The sequence below is a fragment of the Carya illinoinensis genome, chromosome 16 (assembly GCF_018687715.1).
Source record: "Carya illinoinensis cultivar Pawnee chromosome 16, C.illinoinensisPawnee_v1, whole genome shotgun sequence".
Taxonomy (NCBI): domain Eukaryota; kingdom Viridiplantae; phylum Streptophyta; class Magnoliopsida; order Fagales; family Juglandaceae; genus Carya; species Carya illinoinensis.
Window position 1 is genome coordinate 27,562,255 of NC_056767.1, and position 10,449 is coordinate 27,572,703.

General features: G+C 37.2%; 1 protein-coding gene across 1 annotated transcript; it reads left to right on the forward strand.

Moving 5' to 3' along the window:
- Positions 1 to 353: 353 nt before the first annotated feature.
- LOC122299318 (receptor-like protein kinase 7) lies at positions 354 to 3,929 on the forward strand. The gene is made up of 2 exons (XM_043109505.1): positions 354 to 3,169; positions 3,311 to 3,929. Exons 1-2 carry the CDS (start codon positions 592 to 594, stop codon positions 3,712 to 3,714), a joined length of 2,982 nt encoding a protein of 993 aa, XP_042965439.1. The 5' UTR covers positions 354 to 591; the 3' UTR covers positions 3,715 to 3,929.
- The last annotated feature ends 6,520 nt before the right edge of the window (positions 3,930 to 10,449 follow it).

Here is a 10,449-nt window from a genome sequence, read left to right on the forward strand (position 1 = left end):
GCTCAGCTTTGATTACTGGGTATGTCCAGTAATACAAAATTTTCTTTTTAGTCTTTTATTCTTTTCTTTTTTTACATTTTTTTTATATTTAATATTTTTTTAAAATAAAATAAATACATGAATATACTAAAAATTATTTCCTTATTCATTAAGACATAAAAGAATTTAAAAAAAATTAAAGACATAAACAGTTAAAACAAATAAACAAACTTAAAAGACACATTGAAAAAAAAAAAACTCAAAAGATATATTAATATTTTTTTATATAAAATATGTTAAATTTATTTTATAATAAAAATAATTTAAATTTCGTGTAACATTAATATTACAGCCGTACTAACTGTCTAGAACATCTGTGAGTTCGCCGTTCAGTGTTTCACAACAATGATTTTTGTACAGTGCGTCTGCGACTTCGAAATAAAAAAGGATGAAAATGAACGAAACTACAGTCTACTGTCTACTGTGACTTCCCACCTTCCCAAGTGATTAAAAATGGCACCATCCTGTCATCTCTCCTTCTTTCTACTTCCATTAATCTTCTCTGCTTAATCGGAAAGAAAAGATTTTTCCAAATTCCAAGCACCAAACCACATGTCGCCGGCACAAATTTCCCGGCCATGCCTCTATGGTTCTTTCTATATTCTCTGTTTCCTCTCCCTTTTCTCCCGTATCCATTCCGACGAACTTAAAACTCTATTGAAGGTAAAATCCGCGCTCCAAGGATCGAATCCCGACGTCTTCAGTTCATGGAAGTCCACCAATTCCGTTTGCGATTTCGCCGGAATCACCTGCAACTCAGACGGCTCCGTTATAGAAATAGAACTTTCTAACCAGAACTTATCTGGGAATCTTCCCTTGGATTCTATATGCGAGCTCCATTCGCTGGAAAAGCTCTCGTTGGGTTTCAACCTCTTGACCGGTCCCATCACGGAGGACTTGAAGAATTGTGTGAAATTGCATTACTTGGATTTGGGAAACAATTTCTTCACGGGAGCGGTTCCAGACATATCTTCTCTCAGCAATTTACAGCATCTACATCTGAATAACAGCGGATTCTCCGCCACTTTTCCTTGGAATTCGCTCCAAAACATGACGGGTCTAGTCCGGCTCAGCCTCGGGGACAATCCCTTCGATCCTAGTCCAATTCCAACCGAGGTGGTGAAGCTTACTAAACTGGATTGGCTTTACCTCTCCAACTGCAACATCCAAGGAACAATCCCAGCTGGGATTGGAAATCTCAGAGAGCTAATAAATTTGGAATTTGCAGACAATAACATGACCGGAGAGATTCTCGAAGAGATAGGAAACCTCGTGAACCTCTGGCAGCTCGAGCTCTACAACAATTCGTTTACGGGAAAACTTCCGGTGGGTCTAAGAAACCTCACGAAGCTTGAGATGTTTGACGCTTCTATGAATTATCTCGAAGGAGATTTGTCGGAGCTGAGGTTTTCGACCAATCTGGTTAGTCTGCAACTATTCAATAACAAACTTAGTGGGCAAGTGCCGACCGAGTTCGGCGAGTTTAAGAAACTGGTGAATCTTTCGCTGTATTCGAACAGGTTGATGGGTCCTCTGCCTGAGAAGCTTGGATCTTGGGCGCAATTCGATTTCATCGACGTGTCTGAGAATATCTTGAGTGGTCCAATCCCACCTGATATGTGCAAGCAGGGCACCATGAAGAAGCTTCTCATGCTTGACAACAAACTCACCGGCGAAATTCCGGCAACCTACGCCAACTGTTCCTCTCTAACTCGTTTCAGGGTCAGCATGAACGCGCTTACGGGTACCGTTCCCGCCGGAATCTGGGGGCTACCTAACGTGAACATAATCGACATCGAGTCCAATAATCTTCACGGCCCGATCACGTCCGATATCGAGAATGCCAAGTCTCTTAAGCAGCTGTTTGCCGGAAACAACCGCTTATCAGGAGAAATACCTGCCGAAATCTCTGGCGCTACCTCACTGGTGTTGATTCACCTGAACGACAATCAGTTATCAGGAAACATTCCTTCAGGTATCGGTGAACTGGAGCAGTTGAACGTTTTTCATCTGCAGAACAACAGGTTCACTGGTTCAGTGCCAGCGACATTAGGCTTTTGTGGCTCTCTCAGTGACATAAACATGGCAAATAATTCACTTTCGGGTCAAATTCCATCCTCTCTAGGACGTCTACCAACTCTTAACTCTCTGGATCTCTCCGACAACCAGCTTTCCGGGACAATTCCGGAAAGCTTCTCTTCTCTCCGGCTAAGCTTTCTCGATCTTTCAAACAACGGCTTGACCGGTCCCATACCGCAAGCTCTGTCAATCGAAGCGTACAACGGTAGCTTTTCTGGTAACCGAGGCCTCTGCATCCTGGGCATCACTTCCATGTTCCGACACTGTCCCTCCGGTTCCGGCATTACCAGAGATATCCGGACACTCATCATTTGTTTCGCAGTAGGTTTGGCCATCCTGCTTGTGTGTTTGGTATGCTTCGTCAACTCGAAGAAGGAGGAAAAGGATCAAGACCGTTCGTTGAAGAACGAATCCTGGGACCTGAAGTCCTTCCACGTGTTGAGCTTCACGGAGGGCGAGATTCTTGGTGCCATCAAGCCGGAGAATGTGATAGGAAAAGGTGGCTCCGGGAGTGTGTACAGGGTGCTACTCCCCAACGGCAAAGAGCTTGCGGTCAAGCACATATGGAATGCAGATTCAAGTCCCAGTCGCTGGAGAAAGATTCGGAGCAGCGCCAGGCCGATGCTCGGGAAGCACTCTGCCGGAAAGTCGAAGGAATTCGACAGCGAGGTGCAGACATTGAGCTCAATAAGGCATGTGAATGTGGTGAAGCTGTATTGCAGCATTACAAGCGACGACTCGAGCTTGTTGGTGTATGAATATTTACCGAATGGAAGTTTGTGGGATATGCTGCACACGGGCCACCACAAGAAGCAGCTCGATTGGGAGACAAGGTACGATATCGCCGTCGGCGCGGCCAAAGGGTTGGAGTATCTGCATCATGGGTGTGAAAAGCCAGTGATTCACAGGGATGTGAAGTCCAGCAATATACTTCTGGATGAGTTCTTGAAGCCAAGGATTGCTGATTTTGGACTTGCTAAGATTGTTCAGGCCAATGGTGGCAAGGATTCCACCCATGTCATTGCAGGAACCCATGGCTATATTGCTCCTGGTTAGTGATCATATCCAGTCAATTCCCTTTCTTTAGTTACTTTCGAAGTACTGTCTAGTGTTATTTCCACCTGAACTTTGATCTTCTAGAGCAGGACAGCGGTATGTTCTTAAAGTTCATGAACTCTTCTTGGTTGTGCAGAATATGGGTACACATGCAGAGTGAATGAGAAGAGTGACGTGTACAGTTTTGGAGTGGTTCTGATGGAGCTGGTGACCGGAAAAAGACCGATGGAGCCGGAGTTCGGGGAGAACAAAGACATAGTGAATTGGGTTTCTGACAATCTAAAGAACAAAGAGAGTCTATTAAGTGTGTTGGACTCCCAAATTCCAAAGGCTTTCGAGGAAGATGTTATCAAGGTACTGAGAATTGCAATTCTTTGCACATCAGCACTTCCAACTCTTCGGCCCACAATGAGAAGCGTCGTCCAAATGCTAGAGGAAGCTGAGCCGTGCAAATTGGTAAAAATTATCGTCACCAAAGATGGTGGTGAGAGTAACAAAAAGAAAGTGACGGACACAACAAAAATAAAGTTTATTACATGACTTTATAAAAAAAATTATAATCTGATGTATTATAACAAGTCATGTCAGTTACAAGTTTACCTGAGATATGTTAAAAAATAAAACATTTCTCTTTGTAAAATAAGTTTTTTCAAGCATAATGTAACTTAGATGTGTCGAGAAGAAGAAATGACAATATCCTTTAACAAAGTCATGTAATCATTATAATAAAATAAGTTTTATAATATTACGTATCATCAAGTCGAGTCTATTTTAAAGTGATATTTTGTAATTAATGAGTTTATGGTTAACTTTTGTTTCCATTTGCATACTCCCCATCATAAGTTTGAGCCTTTACCAAATTTAGCATAACCCTAAAACTAATAAAGAGAAAAGTAACATAAAATGCAGTATATTCTGCTACCTAAGTCCTAACTGGTTTCAATAATCACATGATATATGACTGGATAATTATGGGTCTCAGAGTCACTTAGATGGTAAAATTGAGTTTTTTTAATTGGATTTTGGATCAAAACCCATATTTCCATGCTTTTTTGGGATTCCACTTATTATAAGAGCAGTGGCATCGGTTTATGAATAAAGAAAAGCTACTTTGCCGCCCAATGCATACCGCTCCATTTGACCGCTTAGTGATATTTTTTATTTAATAATTAAGGAAATGATTTTTAGTATATTGATATATTTTTTTTATATATTTTTAAAAATATTTAAATATATTAAAAAATATGAAAAAAAAACACAAATGTGTTGGTGGTAAGGAAGAGCGATGCAACTCAAACGGCAGAATAGCACCAATCCGAAAATCCGACTCCGAATCCGACTCCGCTCCGGCTCTACTCCGACTCCGACAAGTCGGAGTAGGAGTCGGAGTTTTTTCCCACTGAAAAGTCGGAGTCGAAGGTGGAGGTGTTCCGACTCCGACTCCGCTCCGATCCGCCTCCGACACACCGAATCCGACTCCGACTCATCCTCCGACTCCTACTTCCCATCCGACTCCGACTTCGACTCCGACTTCGACTCCGATATTATGCATATTTTATAAAAATATGTGTTTTCAATATATTAACATCTAATAAATAATAATGTATAAACATTATAATGAATATGTTGCCCAGATGACTAACACAAGAGGGAGGGTGAATTGAGTTGTATTAAAAAAAATAACAATTATAAATCAAATATATAATATAAAATATAAACAAAATATGAAATAACAATAAATATAAAGAGTAAGGGTAAGAGAGAAGCAAACTCAGTATATTAACGAGGTTCGGCCCCACTGCCTACGTCCTCGCCTCAAGCTACCCCTTGAGGATTCTCAAATTCACTATTCAACCTCCTTCAGGTGGAGATAGAAACCTATTACACCTTTGAACAACACCGCTACAAAGGATCCGTGTAGAATACCCTCTACACTTGCAATCACCTTACACGTGGTGATTCAACTATTCCCCGTGTAGAATACTTTCTACACACACAAGGGTTATACACACCCTTTTTCTGATACAAAAGCTGATAGTGGGTAGGTTATCAGAAAACACTCATCAATGAGTGAAATAAGAACAATACAGCGTAAACTATATCTCTCAAAATGAACAAGGATTAAGGCTCAACGTTTAGAAAAGAGAGAATGAAAGCTTTGAATGAATGTTGTATGCTCTTGGTGTTGTGAATGTGAAGCTCTCAAATGATCTATTTATAGGCATATGAGACTTCATATTCAAATTTAAAAAGATTCACATGTCAAAGACAACATCATTCATTTTTTCAAAAAATTCAAATAAAAGGTTCTTCTTTTTCAATTGTCAAAAACAACATCATTCACTTTTTCAAAAAAATCAAACCTAATCTTTTACTTTTGGCATATGACAAAATGAGCACACTTTCATTTTCAAAAAATTCAAACCTAATCTTTTACTTTTTGCATATGACAAAAGGAGCACACTTTCCTTTTCAAAAATTTCAAACCTAATCTTTTACTTTTTGTATAAGTCTAAAAAAGCATCAATCACTTTTGAAAATATTCAAATAAAACATGCACATGTGAAAGATGACAATCAATCATCTTTAATATTTTCAAAGTTCAACCTTTTAATCAAGGCATGCATATGTAAAAGATGACAATCAATCATCTTTCAAAATTTTCAAATTTAATTTTCAAAAATATTCATGCACATGTAAAAAATGTATTTTAATGCTTTATGATAAAATATTAATTTTGAGCATTAATCCTAATTTTGAATTTTGAAGAGATTTACAACATTACTCTATAATTTTAATATGAACTTGTTCCCTTATTGCTCATACTTGTTTCCTTGATGTGCTTGACTCCATTGTGTAGACAACTTGAGCTTGAGACTTCTTTATTCTTTGAATTCATTTGTTATCATCAAAATCCATGTGTAAATATATAATTACACAAAACTTGAAATTTTGGGTTCAACAATCTCCCACTTTTTGATGATGACAAATACTTGATAGAACCTGAAACCTGTATTAATACTTAAGCTCCCCCTGAGAATGTGCGTTAGTTTTTCAAGCAAAAGTATAAATATAATTCCAAATATATGTAATAAGTTTAGCAATTCAAACAATGTTAATGTTCTAGTCTAACACTTCTCCCCCTTTTGGCATCATTAAAAAGGATCCGCAACAAGTAAATAGACTAAAGAAAACGATGCGTTTAATAGTCACTGTAGATAGTTGAAAAATGGAGCCGTCCGTGACCCGACAAGTGCTGCAAAGCCTCGAGGCCTAACTCTATGAATTTAATACGGCTGAAGATTTAAACAATCGCCTGATGTTGTTGACAAACGGGATTGAAGGCTCCGAGTTTCTATAAAAAAATGATCATTTTCATCTATCGGATGCCAAAAAAAAATAATCGCTTCTTGACCTGAGTTCTGTTTTTCCATAACGATAGAATGGCTGAGCAATTCTCTTCCACTAATGTTCCAGACTTGAATCAGGAACCCTTGACGCATCAATCATCAATCTTCTCTCCTGAGGCCGTCAATACCATGATAGGAGCAGTGAACCGTTTTTCTAGTAAGGCTGATTCTGAGATTATTGCAGAATCAAGAATGCTCAGTAGTCAATATGCTGCCTCTGTTACGATCTTGTCTCGAAGGTTAATGGCGAGGGTGAGTGAGATTGATCATCTTAACATGCAAATATCTGAGTTACGACAGAAACTTGCTAATAAGGATAGTGAGAATAAAAGGCTAAAGCAAGAAAACCAAGAGTTGAAAAAGTTTACAGATTGGTATGCTCATGATCTGTAACCACGAATAGAGGAGCTGGAACGAGAAAGGGTTCAGATACAAGGTCAACATCGGCAGATAACAGCAGAGGTTCACCGTTTACTAGAAAAATAGGGACAATCTACTGTTAATCTCGCTGGATTAGTAAGAAAACTTTTGACAATGTGTGTCCAGCATATCTTGTATTTCTTTTGACTAAATAAGATTTGAAGAGAAAATAGTTTGTCTTATTCTTTATGCTATCTCTATAAAATCAGTCCTGAAGTTCATCCAATCCGCATCAAGTTTTCATCTCATCTCTATAACTCATCTGCATTCCTTCAGCATTCTCGTTTTAAGCCTTCTATTTTTTTTCTCAATGGCTCATTCTTCTAACATTTCTCTAGATCCATCCATGAGGCATTCTGCATCTCAACCTCTTGTCCTTTCGCAGCTGCCATTGGTGCCATGTTGCAGTAAGAAAATAATAATCTGACTAATAAGTCAGATTCTGATGCTATTTATGACTTGGTGAGTCTTGGGACTCGCTACTCTTCCTCTATTGTTGCTTTTTCTCAGCGGCTACAAGCCAAAAATCATGAAGTTGAAATGCTCAAAGAACAAATTGTTGTACTTCAACGAATTGTTCAAGAGTCTCATACAAGGGAATGAATCATTCGGCAGAAGAATAAACAGTTGAAATATTTATTAGATTCTTCATTCCGCTTGCCGGTTCCCATGAATAAGAATGACATGATATTGTATAAAGAGAATGAGCGTCTCAAACATGAGGCTAAGAATCTCAAGTTTATGTAAAAGTATTTAAAAAATCTATCTCTATTTTATTGACTCTGGTCTATCTTTTAAGAGATATTCATAGCATGCATCATACCAATTTCTCTTCTGATCATACATAATCTATCTTCTGGTAAAGGTTTTGTGAAAATATCTGCTAACTGATCGTGTGTGTTTGTGAACTCTAATATTATATCGCCTTTTTGCACATGATCTCGAAGAAAATGATACCTTATTTCAATATGCTTAGTTCTAGAATGTTGTATTGGGTTCTTTGAAAGATTTATAGCACTTGTATTATCACATTTGATTGGAATGTGATTATACTTGAGTTTAAAATCTTCAAGTTGTTGCTTCATGTAGAGAACTTGAGCACAACAACTACCCACAGCAACATATTCTGCCTCAGCAGTAGATAGTGCAACAGAATTTTATTTTTTGCTAAACCAGGAAACTAATGCATGACCTAAGAAATGGCATGCTCCACTAGTGCTTTTTCGATCTATTTTATAGCCAGCATAATCTGCATCTGTGTAGCTGATTAGATCAAAATATGTGTGCTTAGGGTACCATAATCCTAGGTTAATTGTACCACTAAGATATCTAAGAATGCGCTTAACTGCAATTAAATGTGATTCTTTTGGAGATGATTGAAAGCGTGCACATAAGTACACACTAAACATAATATCTGGTCTACTGGCTGTTAAATATAATAAGCTACCAATCATACCTCGATATATCTTTGAGTCAACTGGCTTACCGGATTCATCTTTATCAAGCTTAGTTGATGGGCTCATTGGTGTTCCAATTTCCTTAGCATTTTCTATCCCAAACTTCTTCAGTAATTCCTTAATATATTTTGATTGATTGATGAATGTCCCACTTTTTGCTTGCTTAATTTGCAATCCAAGAAAGAATGTAAGTTCTCCCATCATGCTCATCTCAAATTCTTCCTGCATAGTCTTAGCAAAAACTTGACACATATTTTCATTAGTAGCACCGAATATTATATCATCAACATAAATTTGAATCAAAAGAATATCATCATTTTCATATTTAATGAAAAGAGTTGTGTCGATTTTTCCTCTTGAAAAACCTTTTTCAATCAAGAAACCACTAAGTCTTTCGTACCAAGCTCTAGGAGCTTGTTTAAGTCCATATAGTGCTTTTGTGAGTTTGAAAACATGATTTGGGGAAATATGATTTTCAAAACCTGGAGGTTGCTCAACATATACCTCTTCATTTATAAAACCATTTAAGAAAGCACTTTTAACATCCATTTGAAAAAGTTTGAAATCTTTATAACAAGCATATGCAAGTAGCATTCGAATAGCTTCTAATCTTGCGACATGTGCATATGTCTCATCATAATCGATTCCTTCTTCTTGATTAAAACCTTGAGCTACAAGTCGAGCCTTATTTCTAGTAATGACTCCGGACTCATCTTTCTTGTTTCTAAAAACCCATTTTGTTCCAATAATAGTATGATTTTTGGGTCTAGGAACAAGTGTCCAAATATCATTTCTTTCAAATTGATTCAACTTTTCTTGCATAGCTAGAATCCAAGATTCATCAAGAAGTGCGTCATTAATATTTTTGGGTTCAATTTGAGATAGAAAAGCAGTATGATTGCAAATATTTCTAACAGATGATCGAGTACTTACACCTTGTGAAGGTTCTCCCAAAATTTGTTCCACTGGATGATCTTTCACAAATTTCCACTGTTTGGTTGCATCTTGTATTAAATTTTGATGATCTTTCCTGATGGCTCCATGTTGAACTTCCTCTATTGTTTTCTCTTTGTTGAGATTGAGACTTTCTGTGTTATTTATACCTCCTGTTTCTTCATCAATAGATTTCTTGGAGAGTGGAGAATTAGATTCATCAAATACTACATGCATAGATTCTTGTACAGTCAAAGTCTTTTTATTAAATACTCTATAAGCTTTACCATTAGTAGAATACCCAAGAAATATATCTTCATCAGATTTTGCATCAAACTTGCCTAAATTATCATTTTCATTCAAAATAAAACATTTGCATCCAAATACATGAAAGTAACGAATGTTGGGCTTTTTCTCATTCCAAAGCTCATAGGGGGTTTTATCTAACTTAGATCTTAGCATAACTCTATTTATAACATAACATGCAGTACTTACCGCTTCGGCCCAAAAATAACTAGGCAAGTTGTTCTCATTGAGCATTATTCTTGCCATCTCTTGAAGAGATCTATTTTTCCTCTCTACTACCCCATTTTGTTGAGGAGTTCGAGGAGCAGAAAAATTATGCACAAAACCGTTTTCATCACAAAATGTTTCAATATTTTTATTAACAAACTCTTTTCCCCTATCACTTCGGATACTTGAAATAGTATAGCCTTTTTCATTTTGAATTCTCTTGCATAACTTGGTAAAGACATTATGTGCCTCATCTTTATGAGCAAGAAAGATGACCCAAGTATATCTAGAGAAATCATCAACAATAACAAATGCATAATATTTTCCTCCTAGACTTGCAACTTTATTTGGTCCAAAAAGATCCATGTGTATCAGTTGCAATGGTCTAGTAGTGAAAATATGTTTCTTAGTTTTAAAAGAAGTTTTTGTTTGTTTACCAAATTGACATGCATCACAAATTTTGTCTTTAAGAAAATTTGTTTTTGGTAAACCTCTCACAAGATTATTTTTTGAAAGTTTGGAAATAAGTTCCATATTGGCAT